Consider the following 19734-nt stretch of genomic DNA (forward strand, 5'->3'; position numbering starts at 1 on the left):
CCAACTGGAACGCAACTGCATCACTGTGACCTCATTACATCCACACACATACAGTCAAACTCACACACACACACACAAATATATATATATATATATATATATATATATATATATATATATGTATATATATATGGAAAGACGCACACAAGGCTACATTCCCTCACACTTTCTAATAGTTATCATTTTCCACATAAAGCTGGGGCAATACTAATACTGAAAAAAGCAGACACATGGGCAACATTGCCTGAACAGAGCGTGAACAAATGATGTTGGCTCCTCTAGTGTCTGAAATTGTTGCTCTGAATCATAAACTGTACGGTGTCGTCTTGCTCTTGAAGACCCAGACAAAAGACGTTTGCTGTACAGTTCTTACATACGTGAATATACACAACATGTAAGAGATAATGTAATAACACAGTACGTTAGACACACACACACATGCTCACATAGGGCCAAAGCTTTTATTCACTTTCCATGTGACACTGACTGGAGATAAGAGTTTCCACTTGCCTGTGGGAAGGAGGCTATCTGTCTCTGCACCTGATTTATATGCTGCCATGTTCACCACTAGTTGTTTATCCAAGTCTGATGCATTATCACACTGTCCAGTACTGAATGTGTGACCTTTACTGCACTACATGTAGCCTATGTAAGGGTGCGTGTGTGTGTGTGTGTGTGTGAGGATAAATGCATTTAAGCGTGCTCATGTACACACATGTGTCTGCACCGGAGTATGTATGTGTGTCTCGACGGGCTGCGGTGACCCAATGGGGCTTTAGTTTGAAACGCAAGCTGACAGGCATGGAGGAAAATGATAGATGTGAGATTATGCGAAAAGGTGGAATGGGGGGGAATGAAAGAAACGGTGGCGTAGTCCTAAGCTTCCTGTCAGTGCTAACCTTTGGCGAGGCTTTGGGCTTCTTTGTTGAAGCTGGTCACTCCGTGTTTTTCCAGAGTCCCTGCAGAATTGATATGGGACAGGGACATTCCATACTGGTGAACAGGTGTAGGTTTGACAGCGTTGTGTAATACTGAAAGATTGAGACCCTCATTTGTGAACTTGGACTCCACTATGTGTTCTGCCTTGATGGTGACATTTGTCATAAGATCAGAAAAGGCAATAAATTTTCAGGCTTCTGTGTTTGTGTGCAGATGTGTGTCTAAGCGGCGCATTTTTCAGTTCCAGCCTATACAGTTGGCCATAGAGAATAAAATCTCATTTTAGTCTGTCACTTCACTGTCACTCCTCTCCTCCCTCAGGCTACACACTCACTTCTTTTGTCTGTTTGTTTTTGTTTTTTTTTTGTTAGCTCTTTTGAATAAATCTTTTTTTTTTTTTTTTTTTAATTCAATCCAGTTGACAAAAACAGCAGCCTCACGCAGTCCTCGCCTTGTCTCTCCAAACACACACTCGCACAAAGGTGGAATGAGTAGGCGTGGAGCGAAACTTGTTGAATGTAAATGGCTCGTTGTTTTTCTTCATAACACCGGTGTGCTGTAGTGCCTCGGTCAAGAGACCACACCTGACAGCCTGTCTTTTTTCTCCATACCGTGTGGGAGAAAGAAGAGCCCACTCATCCCTCCTTTAGCCCCCAGTAACTAGAAACACCCAGCAATAAAAAACTTTAACTACCCCTCTATCTGCTTTTTTTTATTTCTGCACATTAATATATTGCACAATATTACAAGAAAACTACTCAGTAATTAAGTTCTTGCTAAAAGCTTTGCAGTGTATCGTTTTTTTAAACAGCATGTGTCACTATCAAATTAATGATGGCTTCATTCTAGTAAACAAGTAAAGACTATGATGAAGTTTACTGCCAGCGGTTTTTGTCACTTCAGTTTATGACCATTTCCCTTAATTTTCCACAAACCATTTCTTCATGTCATGAAGGTTGTGGACACAAAATTTGAAAATCCCTTGCAACCTAATGCAATCCACCACAATAGCCCAGCAACAAAGCATTGCAGGACTATTGCGTTGTACATTTGTTTTATCTTTCATGGTACTAGAGAGGATAAATACACTGGAGGAAAACCAGCAGGTTTCCTGCAAAATCCACCCTGCTGCTGTAAAATGTAAATAAAGTGTAGAGACAGGTATGGGCTTTCCATTTTCTTGGCAGTGCTCCTGTTTGTTTAAAGGAATGATACTGATGTCTCAAAATTAATGAAGTAATGATTTATTGATATTTAATTGCACCGAACAGCGGTTTTAATTATTAAGAATGACAGGAATTAATTTAGCAGGCAAGTTATTGCCAAGTACTTCAGTTGAAGTAGTCGAGCAGTTTTTCTCTAAAGTAGTCAGCGAGGTAGGACAGACTGAGCGGTGCTTTGACCCCTCTGTCAGGTGAGGATGAACCACAATACCGTAGCTAGGCAACCTGGGTGCAGGGACAAGATGGTGGTCAGCTGAGGAGACAGAAGTCAATAACTGCTTTAAAAGCTCTTCTTTCGGTCTTAAGAGGTTCGCTGTGCTGGCTGTAAAAAGCACACACAATTCTAAGGACCTGCGTGGGCGCACACATGGACATACAATACACACACACACACACACACACACACACACACCTTTTAGTGGCTGATTTAGTGACTTTGCTGCATTGGAGATGGGCGGGAAACCCACTCACAGCTTTTATTGCTTTTCTGTATTGTTTTTCTTTTCATATAGTATGCAGCACAGTGACATTTCAGTTTTTTTCTATTCCTCGCATTTTCTGGATATGCAGAGAATATGTACGACATGTTTACCACTTGCTTCACGTTATTACTGTAATGTCACGGTGTATTTCACAAAAAAGGATCCCTGAACATCTTTGAGGCAGCATGTTTCAATGTATGTTTGTGAAATCTTTCGAGTATTTCCCCTGCTTCAGGACAGTCAGCTTAGATTGTATATGAAGAGGGGTCAAACAGGACACGTGCTGGCTTTCTTTTTCCTCTCACTCGCTCATCCTTCTTTGTCTCCCTCACTGCTCACTTAGTAACCGAGTTTTCTGTCTTAATTTAAATCTCTCCGGCTCTCTCCCTCTTTGTTATTGTCTGCTTTTGCCTCTCTCCCTCACTCATGCATTCTCTCACTCCATCCTTCAGCAGTCTTTTATCCCTCACGCTTTCCTTGATTCTGTCTCCCCTCTCTCTCTCTCATTCAATCTCTTATCCATGCTGATGGATTTCACTGCGGGGGGTCACTCAGGTCTGCTTTTTAAAAGCAGCGTGAGCGAAATGTGTGTCATTTTTCTCCTTAACTGGATCATTTGTATTTATTTACCCCCCTCAGTACTGACACCTGCCTTAACTAGAGAGAACATGAGGGCTATTTAAGGGGGAACCGGCACCCACCCCTTAACCCTATTAACCCCTAAGTGGACCCAAATGATGATAAATAGACAATGTGGCGATTGGGAACTCAATCTGGTGGCAGGGTAGGGTAATCCATACTGTCGATTTAGCTACAGTATGTGTTGCTCGTGTGTGATGTGGGTCTGTGTGTGTGTGTTTTTATGCGTGTGCGTGGGTGAGATAAATACTCGCAACATGTGTGAAAATGGACCAAATCGGACCATAAAATGGCTTCTTCCTGTTCTTGTTCAAGTGCTTTTTAATCATAATAGAATGATAACTCCATTAGTGAAGTCATGTGATAGCAAACCAAATGACGTCTTCTACAATAGGGTCACTTGGCAAAAACAGGCAAAAAAAAAAAAAAATTAAAAAATCTAGAAAAATCCCATAAAAAGAGATGAGCAGCAATGCCTGCAAATAAGGAACTTGTGTGCAAATAGAAAAGGCAAAAGGCAATCTTATATTGTTATGGCTTCACTCTTTTGGAACAGAATGAAAAGTGTGTGTGACAGCAAATATCTATAAAATGTCAAGTACTGAATCTTTGATCAGAGAGTTACTGATTTAAATCAAAATTTTACCAATGCTAGACTGTATTTTATTCTCCTGCTTGTTCTTAGACAACTTTAACCATTTAAGAACTTTAGTAATAGAGTGATTAACATGTCTTTTCATACAGATTTTTTAATATTTCTCTAAAAACACTTCTACCAGTTTTTTTTTTTTGTTTCTTTGTTTTTCTGCCTGGTTGCAGTCATCACATGTTATGCCACCCAGTCCTGCTGCACCCTTGTTCACTGGTGTGACAGATCTAATAAGTTAGAGACAGGAAGCAGTGTTCTTACTGCAGTTGGAGTGAAAACTTTTACAATGATAGCCAGATTCCCCTGAGGCCAGTTTTTGCGATCAATAACACTTTTTTTTTTGCAGGGGACAGTTTAATGCCAGCCAGTATTGGAGTGGACAATGTCCTCTTGGCTCTGGCATCCAGTGTCTCTGTGATTGTTCCTGCTTGTTCCTTTGAGCATCAATATGTGTGTGTGTGTGTGTGTGTGTGTGCGTGTCTCTGTTCTGAGTTATAATGCATCTGAAATTATGACAGATGAACGTACATGTTTCCAGATGTGTCTCACACTTTGTTCAACTATTGAAGCATGGTGTATCCTTAACAGAGATCTATGAATGTCATTTTTGTGCACAGCTCTACATTGTTACAGCAGATGGTAGTCATGGTCAATATATGTTGGTATGAAAAATGGACTGATACTGTTCCTCGCTCAGTCTATTGGCATAGCCCATGCATATTGTATGAAAAATCCCAACATCGATCTCAATACATCCTCGGCTTGCAGTCAATATGTTCTTTGAAGAATGTAGCCGTAGCCATAAACCCATCGGAATATTCTCCCTCCATGGAAATGTGCTGACTTGTGCAGTGGGAGTGCTTGAAAGAAGGGATTGTATTAAATGATATAGAGACACCTTGAGGTGGGAGACAGACAGTGAGAAGGAGTGAGCAGGTAATCTGTTCTGCTTTATTACATGTTAAATGGGACACATTCACCCTCTCATATCATTTCTGCCCCTCCTCTCAACCTCGTTTTCTGTTCTCTCCTGAAGGAAAACTTCATAAAGGGAGTGAGTTGCTTTTTTTTTTGTGAAGGGGCTTCCTCTCCTACACCACTCTTCTCTATGTCTCCTACTTCATTTCATATGCATATATTTCATATATACAATTCTTCTCTTTTTTCCCCACACTTTCTTTTCTGTCCTCTGTCTCATACACATAAGACTTTTTTGTTTCTCAGATAAAGCATCTCTTCCTAATCCTCTTTCTTTCCCTCTCACCTCTGTCCTTTTCCTATTCTCTCTCTCTGTCCCTCCTTTTTTCCTCTCGCCGCTTTGTGATTTATGACGCAGAGCTGTGAAACTGTAATGTAGATATCTAAACCCACCCTCACTCCTCCCTTTCATTCCTCCCTCTATCAGTGGATCAAGGCAATAGGGACTTGGTTGGTGTGTGTGTGTGTGTGTGTGTGTGTATATATATATGTGTGATGGGGGTTGGGGTGAATGAGACCTTTACTGCTACTGATGGCATGAGGCAAGACCCCTATATGACTGTTTAGATTTACTGTCTCTGGGGTACAGGGGTGCAGCACACACACACACACAAATAATAACCAACTGTATCTGGCTAGATGTCTCTATTTATTTCAGTGTCTCCCACCACATGGAGTTTTATTAAATATCCCATGAACATCTGGGGTAGGAGGAAGGGAATAAAAGGAAGAGGGGAAAAAAGAGAAGATATAGATGGTGAAAAAAGGGTAGCGCTAAAAGAGAGGGGGGTTGTGGGACATTTATTGGCAGTGGCTGTTCTATAACCTGTAGAATAGCCTTTTGATTTGTTTGTGTAGACATTTACAGTACCAGCCAAAAGTTTGGACACACCTTCCCATTCAAATGAATGGAAAGGTGTGTCCAAACTTTAGACTGGTCCAGTTTACTGTATAATTTTTGTCCGTCCGTGAGCATGTCAAGTATGTGTGATTAACTGACGAGCGAGTGTGTGTGTTTATCTATGTTCAGTAATATGTGTGACGGCTGTATGAAGGACAGATATGGAGCAACAGTGTCTCTCTAAAGTTTACAGTGGAGTCAGCGCCTCTAGATGCGGTCATGAAGTGAATCGAAAGGGTCAGAAAATCTTTTAAAAAACTAGATTATGACACAAAAATTCAGTTTTTTCTTCATAAGTTTCCCTAATTGTTGATTTTGTTTTGTGAAATTCTGTATAGTTTTACATCCACAGGCCTCTAAAATTACTCAAACGAGACACTAAGAATAGAAAATCTTCATGCTTGTAATTTGAGCTGCTCGTAACTCATGGATTTGCACCCTATAATGAGGGGTCATTAGCAGACACTGATTCATAAAAAGGGGTCAAAAGCAAAAAAGTTAAATCACAACCTGTCATCTTCTACTGATAATGGACCCAAATACATCATGACTTTCAGTGAGGGAACTTTTGACATTAGAAAAATGTCAAATTTTTATCATTTCCTGTAAACCTTTCACCAACAGTAAAATGCTTTGGGAATGTTATACAGCGTCCCTGTTTATGAATGCCTTACTACTCAGGTTACATGGGAACCGGATGATTCATTGTTGTTTTCAACTATATCTATAATTATATTCAGTGATTCCCATAGCAGAGGAATCTACTGTGTATCCATTTGGCAGCATTTTACCCTTTACACATAAATCTATCTTGCTAAGGTATGAATATAACATGAACAAGCTAACGTTTGTCTTGTTTGGTATGGTGTTTGTAAAATGCTTTGATATACAGTAGCTGTGTAGCAAGGCATTGTTGGTTCAAATTGTAATTAAATACAAACAATAAGATCCCCCTCCAGCTTGCCTAAAACTGGGTAAATTTACTCGAGCTTATTTCCATAACAATTTATATTATTAAGCCAAGAAATGTGGGTAGATGTCATACATAAAAGGTTAAAAAAAAAAGGTGTATGGTTTCTAGAGCATTCACGATCTGACATGTCTATCGTTCTTGCGTTTGCTCACCCTGCCGCATAGCGCTACAGCAGTCATATTATTGTAAATGACATGAGGGCACCTAATGTAAAACCGAGGAGGAGGGAGGGAGGCTTGTAGTCGTCCGGTAAAAGCTCTGTGGGGTTGGCGGTGGGAACTTAATGTTAATCTTAATGATAGATGATATAGGATGCAGCGTGCCGCTACAGAGTGTGTGTGACAGTGTTATTGTCTCCATGATTAACTCAACCACTGTCTCAGCCCCTTCCCCACAGAGAGAACCAGAGAGCAAGCGAAAATAGAAGTACCACTGTCTACTAGTTCCTCATCAAGAAAGGCTCTTCATTTCTATCCAACACCCCCCCTCCCGCTCCCACCTCTTCCTCACTCCCTTCCTCTGTCCTCCTTTTCTCTCTCACTCAGAGGCCATTACTGGTGATAAACACTGTGGTTTGTATCAGCAGGATGCACCTGGCATTAACGCGAACGCTTAAGAAAGTAATTAGTGGGTGTATGTGGCTCCTCTCGTCCCTGTAGATGCCCATAGGCGGTGTAATAAATGAGCATCAGGATCCATAGGAATAGAATGGCAGCGATTTCTGCTAGCGCTGCTGTCATCGTTCAATACCCTGACGCAGAGCAATGGCCTTGTCATGCCTCCTAGCAAATGACTGAATTTCTCCCCAATGGATCCACGAGCCCTAATTCTCCACACCAAAACAGCATAATGTTCCAGTCCGTGCTCAAAGTTGTGAATGTCATGATTCATACGGAAAAGCCAGACGTACCCTGGCAGCAATCCACCAATGTTTGCGTGTTTATATGTTTGAAATTTAAATGATGAAACTTCTGCTTATGGAGGGGAAAGAATAGGACTATCCAGATTACTCTATCTGTTTGTGGCCTCTTCAGGAAAGGAAGGTGTTTTGGAAGTGTCAAATATGTTATGTAACAGCATTTATTTGTCCAAACTGACTAAAAATCCATTTTTATTTGTTGAAATATTGCTCACCAGCTTAAGCTTTAGCCTCTAAAAGCCTCTTGCCCTGTTTGGCTACTGTGCATTGCACTGGATAGTCAATATTTAAGTGCGGTGATTATTCACAGTGGTGTTGAAGTGCTGCTTATACTGTCACAAATTGTCACTGACCTGCACTGTGGAGGACTATAGATTTTTCCGGCATCCCTAACAAATATGACCATGTGGTGTAGCACATATGTAAACATCTTCACTGCACCAGCTTCCTGCTGCATTGCACCCTGGGTAATGACCCGTGCCACCAATCCCATGCTTTGTATCCAACAGGGGGGTAATTTCTCACTCCAGGGGGCAAATCAAACATCTGATTCTGACTCCAGGGGCTCGGCTTCACCACCAATATTCCTTTGAGATCTCCAGAGTTGCTGACAGGCAAAACCTCTTTTTTTTTTTTTTCCTTTCACACGAATGCAAGGCGTGTTTAGTGAGGCAGATGGAGTGTCCTGAGCACTGGTGTGAACAAAACGATGACACCTCCATTAGCATAATAGCCCTAGCATGTGCATATGTCGTCGTTATGGATTTTTATGGGGTGTGTGAAGATACAGACAAAAGCAGTTAACATTGGGCCAGGCATCAGCTCTGGTGGTACATCCCTCTGCTTAGATTGGCTAAAAGAGCCAACTCTTGCATGCTGTACATGTAATGAAAGAGTTCCATTTAAAAGCACTGAAGTTTAGCGTAACATCTACCAGTAGCAGCACTAGCATCTGGATCATAACAGCTAAGACAGCTGCCTTAAAGCCGAAGCAGACCTCAAGGACAGACTTGAGTGCTAAGCTAGTGATGTGTAGCCCATAACCAGGCATATAGCATTCCCACTACACAACAGCATCTTCTCTCTGGATGCTTAAAAGACTGAAATTACCATTTAGTTCACTCCAAGGTGACAGCTACTCAGAATGTAAATGGTTGACACTGTCAGGTATTTACATGGAGCCATTCGTAATCAATGGATGGATTCACTGGTACCCAATAGAGTGATCAATGCTCTCTTTCGTGAGGCGATTTTAAAGGGTTTTTAGCTGTAAGACACAAGAACTGGGAGTAATTTACCAGGGAGGTATACTTATCACGCCTGTAATTTTAACCTCATCATCATTATCATCATCACATTGTAGCAAGGAAGGCTTATTGCTCGTCTAGATTAAACTGACACTATTTTCTTGTTTTGCTCTGCATTACACATTTATGTGCAGGGTTTGCTTACCTCCCATACAGTCTCATGGCACTGATGGTGCCTCCCTTTTCAGGGGCTGAAGCCATTTCTAGAAGCTTTATTTGACACCTCGTATTGTCCATTTTTAGAAAACCCTCTGGCCTCTGTCGATATGTTGTAATGCCCACTTCAGCATGATCATCACAGCAGGCTGTGGAGGCTGGATTGACTTTTGACCTTCCCTCAGCAGATACAGTAATGCTGATTCTTCCTTCAGGTGTTGTGGACTGGAATGACAGTAGTAACAGAAAGAGGAGGAGGTGTGCACACTGTAAACTACAGCATAGCTCAGGGGGCTGCATGGGCTCTCTTGAGATAACAGTGTCCATCGATAGGATAATTTCCAAACCAACCATTTATTCCTCTTCCTCTTTTTCTGTTTATACATATATATATATATATATACATATTGTCAATTTTCTTTCCACCTTTGATTCCTTTGCCACTCTTTCCCCTTTTTTACACTTAACATCCCTTTCCCTTAACTCTCTTCCCTCACACTTTTTTTTTTCTCCTGCCCCAAACTCCCCTCCTCTTTTACACCATATTTTTCCCCATTTTCACACTACTTCTCTCCCCTTCTCTCCCCCCGCAGGCGGTATGAGATGTATCCTGTGTGTGCAGACCTGCAGGGCCAGATCCTGGCATGCTACAAAGAGAACGTTGGAAAAACCCTTCACTGCTCCAACATAGCTGCCCTTTACCTCCAGTGTGTCAACAACGCCAAACAGGTGCGTATTTTTGTCTTTTAAAACTTGTCATATATTACATATATTACACTTCATTCATAAGGTGTAGATTTCTTTTATTTTGATGCTAGCATATTTTTTAACTTTCATATTATGTTGTATGTTTACTTCATGCTTGTTAAGTGAAATGAATGAGAATTTCATAGTGTGCCACTGTGCTCTTTGCATGTGAGCTTATACTTAAAAACGCTCCAAAATAACACACTTTTTCCCTCCGAAAAGAATGACAAGTATGCGCATGCACCCTCATGGACAGATGATATGTAAGTTGTAGCATTTACTCTTCCTGTAGGATAGTTTTCAGCTGAATCGATGTGTGTGTTACAAAGTAGCCCCATGTGTGTGTTTGCTACAGCATACGTCATTAGTCTCATAGGTGTGTACGGTAGCTCCAATAGAACCTCTCTAAATGTCTAAATGGATTAACACACACACACACACACACATCCACATACACACTTGCATCCATTTATATGCACCAGCTTCTTGCTTTTAGACAGGAGAATATAATTTCCACCCGGCTACTGGCGCCTGAATAAAGCTCACTCTAAATAGCCAGTTTAAACCTTACGGCCTATTTCCATAATACCTGCTGACACAGGCGTTCCCCCGACTGTCTCTGTGTGTGTTTTAATGTAATAAGACCAAGGGAGTAGCCGCTGCTAGTTGGATACCATTGTCCTCTCCACCGCTCTCTCCTTTCATTGCCAAGTGCAAATGTTTTTCCGCCCCCTGTCTCCCACGGTCACACACTGTACAGTAATAGTAATGTCACTCAGGTTGATATTAACTTGATTCCCCCTCTCTCACTTGGCAATATATAACATCCATCGGCCCCAGAAAGGCTCTATTTACATTCATAGAGCTTTTTTTATTAGATTTCTTTTTACAATTGCATTGTTTTTCCGGAAATTAGGAGAAGTGAGTTTTGTATCTCTAGCTCACTCTCGTAGGTATTAGATTTAAAAGTCAGATGCAGGCAGATTTTTAAGCTATACATCATGTAAATTACACTATGTTTTATTCATCGTGTGAATGTGTGTGTGTATGTGTGTGTGTGCGTGTACATTTTAAAGAGAGCTACCTGTAGCCTCGTCAAGATTCAGCAAGGGTACGTTCACAGTCCGGATGCTGTTATGATCTTGTAAATTGTTTGGAAGCAAGCCTGAGACGATATGGTAATCCGCTTGTGTTTATCACCCTGCGGCAATCACAGCACACTCCTGTTCGTCTGCGCTTATCTATCTAAGACTTGCTTTTAAAGTCATTAGGTGCAAAAGAAACAGTTGGGTGATAAGGCTTTAAAGGAATAATATGCAGAATTACACATCCGACAAAATAGAGGAAAGGAATGAAGTAGAATTGATATGAGCTGATGCAGCCTCGTGATTAGGATGTTTACACAGCTTTATCAGAGCCAAGCAGGAAGCCGTGCAGAGAACAAATGTCAAAGGACATGACTTTGACCTCCGGAGGTCAGATGATCCAAACCGTGCCCTCTAACAGCTTCCTCTCATCTCCTTGCCCTCTCTGTCAAAGACACTTGATAGCATAAGCTCAGACAATTTTCAAACAGCAAAATCTTTTTTCCCCTTCCCCGTCCTTCCCCTTCAAATCTTACATTCCGCTAAAAACTGCGGCACCGTGGGTATAGATAGGATTGTCCAAGATGCCATCTTACTGAGGATAAAAAAAAAAAACAACAAATCCCCCAAATCTCAGTTTTACAATATTGACCCCTCAACTGGAGTCAGCCGAGACAGAGGCGTTGTCAGAGGCCCAGCCTTTGTCACTGATAATTAGCGTTCTTATCGCCACAGTCAGTGATAACATTTAGACCTGCTTTCACTCTCTTTTGTGCCCTCTTTCCCCCACGCCACCATCCCCACTTCACTCGCTCCATCCACCATCCCTTCATCCCTAGTCACATTTCTAATGCATTCAGCACTTAACAGGTCCAGATAGCGAACTGTGAGGAAGAGGCAGTCGAAGGACAGATAAAGTCCCTCTTTTTCTCCCCCCCCCTCCCCCTCCCTCAATGAATAAGAGTTTATCATGGAGGCTGATCTCTCCATCCGCTGCTCGCCTCCTCATTCCATATTCTCGCCGCATGACCGCCTCTTGCTCCCTATCTTTTCCTTCTCCACTTCATTTTTTAGACTGACCCTTCCATCTCCATTTTACTCTCAAAGGGCCAAGCTTAGATCCCTGTTTGTGGTTTCAGTGAGTGTTGCGATCACAAGTGTCAAAATGAAAAAGGAGCCGGCTCCAAAAAAAAAAAAAAAACTGCTTCTACATCATCTCTAATATAGACAACATCTCAATCATTTTAATGATTTTTATTTGTCATTTCAACACTCAATAGATGTCAGTAAATCTTGACTCGGTATATACTGTTGCTTTTGATTAAATAGATGTTTATATTCAAGGATAATTCAACTTTATTAAGATTCAGGTGTTATTTTCGTAGCTTGGGTCACCAAGTTTGTCGGTAATTAATAATTAATTCATTCCTTGCACTGCACTTTAACATTTATTCTTGTATTTTATCTTGTCTTGTATCTTGTATCCCCAAGATAGCCAAACTAGTTTTATAGGAGAAAATGAAGGTGTAAAATAAGTACATTAACTGTTTTGGACGTAAAAATATCCGTCACTGTTCGCAAACTGCTGTTGCTCACTTTTGGTTTTTACCTCCAAATAAAGTTGTTTATCTAGCTGAACTGCTGGCCTGTTTCCAACCTGTCTGATTGTCTCATGGTTTTCAGGGGTGCACCAATCTTAACTTTTTCTCTCCTGATTCTGATACCTTCACTCAGAGTATCCGCTGAGACAGAGTACTGATCCGATACCTGTGCTCTCTTTTTTATCTAATTTAAAGTCTGTATACCCTACCTCACTGTGTGGAGCCCATTGGAATCATTTCTGTGTAAGGTAACATAAGGCCAGAGATTTTAAAAACTGAGATGTCTGCCTGCCATGACTGAATTAATATATCTGATAGCATAAACACTAAATTTTTGACAAGATGTGTATCAGTCATGGTATTGCAGATATTGAAGCTGCGTAATGAGTCCAGTATCTGCACATATACTGATCCATATTCATCAGTATTGTATTTAATGTGTTCAATGCATCCTTAATGCTTTTGCCCTGTCAGAATTTGTTGTTGCGATGTTGCTACATTTCCAGATATCAGCAATCACTTTGGTATTATAGGTACGATGTCACCAAAACCAATAGACGAATCCAGGTTGCAGGTGGAAGTAGCCAAGTCGCCATTACAACAGTACGGTGGCACCTCACTTGTAAACCTGCACTGAAATTTATGTAAAAAATTTATGTTTGGATGTTTGTGCCAAGAAATATGTCCAAGAGAGCCCGGAAAAGCAGTTATATGTTGAAAATATAGTCGTCATCATATGCCATTAAAATACAGGTTATAATCTACTAAATTTAACTTTCCAGAGAAATTTAGTCCAACAGCTCTTTAGCTAATCCACACTTTTAACATCCAGACTGTGGAACTTGGACAAGAAAGGTAGGTTAAAGTTGTTTTTTCAGACTAGTGTTCAGAGACTGAATAATTTCCACACACTCACACAAACTACCTTCATCTGTCGGAGGGGGCAACTGCCGACTGTGATTAACCCAAACATCTCTGCTTTCACTGTCAGTATAAATGTGTTCAGTTCCACTCTGCCACCGCAGTAATGGCGCCGGATTCGTCTATAGAAATGATGGCCAGGACTACAAAAACAAGACCCACGTTGTAATAAACTAGAATTATCCTTAAAGTGATTTCTTCAAAATCTCCTCTTTGTCCTTACCTTGTTTTACAGTGTAGTAGGCCGGCTATTGCAGCTGGTTTTGTCCATAATTGTTTTACGGGCTGAACAATAAAATAAACTCAGTTTCTTTTGGAGAAATGAAATGTTAGTGACATGGACTTATCTAATCCACAACACCATTATTAAGTTGGTCCGTAAGGAAGATATTTTTCTTTCTTCCTTTCTGTCTGTCCCTTCCTTACAGTATATCCCTAGTTTCTTCTTTTCTCTTTCATCCCTCTGCTCTCAGCCAGTTTTCATCCAGTGGCATCAGCTGCAATAGGCTGGTTCAAATGGTTATTGACAGAGAGTGCTGGGGATTTGTGGCTGTCTTTATCGCTAACATGGAATCCGCTGCCCTCGGGTCCTTTCTCTACTTCTCGAACTCACTCCATCCTCTTCCCTTTTATTGCACTCTCAGACCTTCCTCTATCTGTCTCGTCTGTCCTGTGTGACATAATATCCATCTATTTGTCTATTTTCTTTCTTTTTTTTTTATTATTTGCCTCTCCATCTCTCTAATGCACTTCCCTCTCTGTTTTTTGTCTCCAGAACAAGTTGAGGACCGGGGGTTAAGGAAGAGAGAGAAAGAAAAGAGGGAGCAATGAAGAATTTATTGTGTGGGATTACTGATTATTGACCGACTGACAGACCAAACCGGAGAAAAAGGAAGAGAGGAATGAGTCAGCACTAAGACACACACCCTCAAAACCCTGTGTAGTGGAGAACCAAACCAAACCTGACTGGAAGCACCCGAGCACAGCACCCTGAGAGAGAAACAGACACCTCTTCCCTTCGATTGTTATCTCCTTCCCTACCTCTCTTACCCCTCGTCTATCTCTCCTGTGAGTATAGCAGGGAGGCAGTGACACTGTCCGCCATTTTGGAGACACAGCGAGGACCAACAGGTCAACCCTGGCCCGCTACAAGGGCAACAAAGATGAACTGGAACCACCACCACAAGGAAGCTAGCCACCTCTATCACAAGCCACACCTGGACTCCTCCCATCCCCATTTACTCCAGCACCCTTAGGGAAATAAATGTCTATTTTTACTAGTCAAAGTCAGTCTTATTTTAGTGTCCATAATCCATTGCTTTCTATGCACTATCCTCTTCAGATACACATGTTCACATCAGATTCTGTGTTATGTTATGTGTGTTCTGTTATGTTAATAATGTAACTATCTGCATGTTGAGTATTCATCCAGACCAACACTTCTGACAATGTCTGATCACAGGAAATAAAAGATGAAACGATGCAGGAACTGTTGTTGAACTTTTCTCCATAAATATTCAGCAGGCTGTGTCTCTCGAGTGCAAGCGTGTGTATTTTATGTTAATTACAGTGAGCGTGGTGCATCTTTGATGGATACGCGGCCCTCGTGTTGTCACGACGACATTTTGCCAAATGGAGTGAATGAGCCCAGGAGAGGGGAGAACGAAACGCGGGAGAAATATTTGTCCCAGATGTTCTGGTTCATAATCTATCTTTCTCTCTGTTTCGTTATCTGTCTCTCTTTATATAGCTCTGCTACGTGAATCCTCCGTTCCCTCCGCTCAATGAAAGTGTAAGGACTCTCTGTCCCTACCTCTTCCTTATCCCCTCATTGTCTCTCTTTTCCTTTTACTGATCTACTTCTTTCTCCTCCTTCCTCTTTCTTTCTTTCTTTCTGGAGTGTGTTTCTTCTCTGCTCAGTCTCCCAGGCTAATGTTGCCTTGGAGGAGACAGCTTCTCCACGCTGTCTGCACTCCGCCAGACTCTCTGGCTTGGGTTTAACTGGATAGACAGACACTTTTATGTGTGTTTGGTTTGACAGTGTGTGGGTGGGGTAGTACTGCAGACATCCACGCACTTTTTTATAAAGGCAGCAACAGCGTGTGTGTGTGTGTGTGTGTGTGTGTGTGTGTGTGTATGTGTGTGTACGTCCCCACATCTGAGTCAGAGGGACAGAGTCTGGGTTTGATGTGGAGGCAGGTGATTACAGAGGGGATGTTATCTTAATTCCGAATCAGAAGAAGAAACCGTGTGTGTGTGTGTGATGGACAGAGTGAGCGAGAGAGGCAGGGTGTGTGCGTGCAAGCATGTGATTCATTGTGACTAATCCCCCCCTCGCTGTCTGTCAGTCAGCTGTCCTTTTGCTTTTTGACTTTTGAGTCTCAAAGGGGTTAGGGGTTGACTTCTATTATACCGAGGTTGTGGGTGTGTGTGTTGGAGGGGTTTTCTAAAGGTTGGGGATAATGGGTATTGGTGTTCATGGCAGGTGTTTCTCCACGGAGCAGACTAAGCCCAATTTTTTCTTTTTTTTTCTTTTTTTCTGCCCACTTGTTTTTCTCCTGCTGCCTCTGACACAAGCTGCTTGACTCCACTATCTGACCCAGTACCTCCGAGCCAAGATAAGTGATTTAACGGTGTATTCTGTCTGTAATGAGATTATATTCCCTCTAATATAATTAAAGGATGATTAGAGAATCATAAGATCTAAACATGGGGCTTACCTTTTCCTTATGAAAGGCATCCACCACGACCTTAACCTTTTCAGTTTGCAAAGCTGCTCTGACAAATACTCCATACTTAATGATAGCTTGTCTATATAGAGTTGCTGGAGAATAAAGCAGCATTTTTACAGCTTCATACCTCTTTAGCTTGATTTATTTCCTGTGAAACACTAAATCAGGGCAGGACAATGCAAGTTTGGCATAATTCAAAATGTATGTGGTGCTATATTAGCTGGAATTTCTATAAACGCCTTCTGGTATGCACAGTGAAGCCACTGTTAAAATCGACTATTTATCAGATGGAAGAAGTAATGAGATTTTGATTCGAGGGAAGATATTTGGGCAGATATGGACAGAAAATACTTTTTTTTTTTAAACATTTCAGTGTGACTTGTGAAGCTGAGATGTCCTTGAGCACTGAGCTGCTCCTAAATATTGAAGTGAATCTGCAGAGCTGCAACAGGCAGTGTTCAAATTGCGACAGAGGTCTTGAGGGGTTCCCAAGGCCGTTTGCTGCAGGGTGGAGAATTTGAAAAGAGAAAGGTGGTGAACCAAATTTGAAATACAGTAAGAAGGTTTCTCAGGTGAAGGTGGATCAAAAATTGGCATTCATTTTCTTTCAGGTTCTTTTCACAGAATGGACAGGGGAAGATAAAAACATCAGGTAACAAAATGAACGTATGCAAAACACAAATCTTATTCCAGGATATCTGAGCAGTCATACTGATGTCATTAATGGGACATGCAGCATTTGAGATTATTCTCTTTCCAAAAATAATGAAAAGAAACTAACAGAGAATGATAATACTTTCATGCAGAATATGGAAATATCCACCTAGTTGCACTTTCTGTAGCAACAACAGTTGCTACAGAAGCACAAAGTTGAACATTGAACATAGTGTAGGTGTGAAAAATGTCTTAAAAGTAGCAATCCAAAAATATCTTTAAACAGATATACTGCAGTTAGATACCCAGGAACTTTAAACCAATGATTTGCCTGTGATGGTTGTTAGGATATCTTTGACTACACTGGAGACTCTTCCCCGTTTTGTATAGCTACAATATTTATTGTGTCAAACCTTGTATTTCCTGATCATCTGTGCTGAAAACTTTGTGTGTCATAAGTCATTTAGTTTGTTAAATACAGGCATGTGGGTCAGAATGTGATACACTGGGGACAGGTCTGACTTTCATGAGCCACTGATGCAACACACCTGGGAAACGCCTGGAGAGCAGTGGTGAAGATGTTTAGTTATGCCACACTTGGGCAATTTGTCCCACCTTTTTATCCACAAAAAAGGAGAGGGGTCGCTAAAGTGAGTAAAGCCAGCTGGAGCATCTACCATCATCATCAGCCTCATGAGAAGACATCACATGGATGATACAAGGGTAGGCAAGAAAAACAGAACAAAACTGTAACATCCTCACATCAAACTTGCAACACACAGGGCTATGTTTTCAAATTTCCTGCAGTAACATTTGTCCAGGAATGAAATGAGGGGAAATATTGAATCAGATAGTTGCACAACATCCTAAGAGAAAATCATAAGCGATCAAACTGCTTCCTCTCAATGGGAAGGGGAGTGTGATTGAAATCCTAACATAAAACTCATTAAATTTATCAGCGTCTCAATGGCTACTATGAACTATAAAAAGTTTGTAAAATTGTTAACATCTCTGTTAACTATGACTCACTGTCCACCATAGAACTTGCATGATGCCTCAGTGGGGAATAAAAATTACTGATTTAAATAAATGCAGATACACTCTGAAATTGAGTCACACAGCAAAGCAGATTCCCAAAATGATGTGTATTTTTGTGTAATTGTGTTGATCTTAAGGAATACTAGCTACTTCTAGGCTGGCTGTAAATCAAAAGCTTCAAATCAGTGACGGGCCTGTTTCTGGATCCCTATACAGTCCATGTTCCCTTTTCTTTACTGACCACTCTCACAATTTCAGCACACTCCGGCATGATTTTAAAATATCTGCACCAAATTGTCAATTAAGACTTCCCCCTCTAGCCGTTTGAAAGCCTCTGGAAATAAAGTATGTCGGTGTTCTGTGATGCTTATAATTATTTCATGCTATTCATTCTGTTCATTATAACTTCCTCATGTTGTACCCTTAATGTACTCAGAGACCTTCTGCACTTCTACTCACACTGTATTTGATTTATGTTAGCTTGTGTCAGTAGTTTTCAATACAAGTCTCTTCAAGTGCTCTTGTACCATCTGTCTATGTGTGAACAGTGAAACTGTCGATATGTCTCTGCACCACTGCCACCAACTACAGGTCCTATATTGGACTGTATAAAGCTACAATGTTATTTTCATGCTTCTATGATATTTCAGCCCCACATCGACTCTGCTCTCTAAAGAAGCTGACTTAGAAAATATACCAGAATGCGCTCAGCTCTCTGCAATACAAAAGACAGCATCCTCCACCATGATGACTAATCACATTTGATTTAATGACCTTCTCTGAAGAAAAAAAATAGCTTTTCCCTTTAAAGTTTTCCCCATGCTCCCTCTCCAGCTCTTATCCGTCTGTGCCTTTCTTTGTGCCTTTTAGTGTCTCTCCACACGGTCTATCCATATTCTCGTGTTTGCATTTACTCCCTTTTTTGTTCTTTTGTCTCTGTCTCACTCTCCCTCTGCTCTTTTTCCTTACTTTTCACACACTTGTTTCTTTCTTTCACTCTCCCTAACTCATCAAGGATACTGAAGAATAGACCGGCAGCCTGAGGGGCGGATCTGTTAGCGGTGATTGGCTCTCCTTGTTTGCCAATGAGGTGTGAAGCGTCTGCCACGCTGCTGTAACTCTTCTCTGAGGGCCACCCTTGCTTTCTTGCACATCCACACACACACACACACACACACACACACACACACACAGTTCACATAATATGCTTCAAACAGATACAAGCGCTAGACAAACACATTCACACACTCAAATTAAAAACACAACAGAACACAATACCAAAAATGTGGTTATGGTTATGTCTAGGCAAGGACACTCTGTTCCATTTGGATCCCAGTAAGAGCGAACACAAACAGTCACACACACACACAAAGAAATGTTCTCGGATGCCAGCGATGCCAGTGGGGCCTGCAGATGAGAGTAGACTGTCATACACTCCATTCTAGTAATGGGCAGGCAGATGGCAGGCTGCTCTGTAGCCTCTGCTTAGGCTGATGGCTCTATTCATCAGGCTGCTACACCCTCCCTGCAGCCCTGCACCAGACTACAATTTATAGAGCTCTCTTTCCCTCACACTCCCCTTTGCTATTCTCGCTTGCTCTTAATTATTTGTTCTTTTTTGTTTTAGTCTGCACCTCTTCTCCTATTCTCTCTGACTCTTTCCTACTATCTGTCTGCTTGGCACCATAAAAGGCCGTTTCATTCCAGCTAGAACTTCTGCTGCTGGGGGAGTGAGTTATTGGCTCACAGTTAGAAAGTGCTGCTACCTTCCCGTCTTTTTTTTTTTTTTT

The 19734-nt window shown here is 41.3% G+C and overlaps 1 protein-coding gene across 6 annotated transcripts in view; it reads left to right on the forward strand.

The window, feature by feature from the left end:
* Positions 1–15009, forward strand: part of chchd3a (coiled-coil-helix-coiled-coil-helix domain containing 3a) — a 72166-nt gene extending 57157 nt beyond the window's left edge. For all 6 annotated transcript variants that reach the window (XM_044343544.1, XM_044343545.1, XM_044343546.1 and 3 more), the window contains 2 exons: positions 9760–9895; positions 14296–15009. In XM_044343544.1, coding sequence (XP_044199479.1) covers positions 9760–9895; positions 14296–14319 — 160 coding nt within the window. In that variant the 3' untranslated portion in view covers positions 14320–15009. The remainder of the gene's footprint in view (positions 1–9759; positions 9896–14295) is intronic.
* Positions 15010–19734: the final 4725 nt, after the last annotated feature.

This window comes from Thunnus albacares, chromosome 23 (genome assembly GCF_914725855.1).
Source record: "Thunnus albacares chromosome 23, fThuAlb1.1, whole genome shotgun sequence".
Lineage (NCBI taxonomy): Eukaryota > Metazoa > Chordata > Actinopteri > Scombriformes > Scombridae > Thunnus > Thunnus albacares.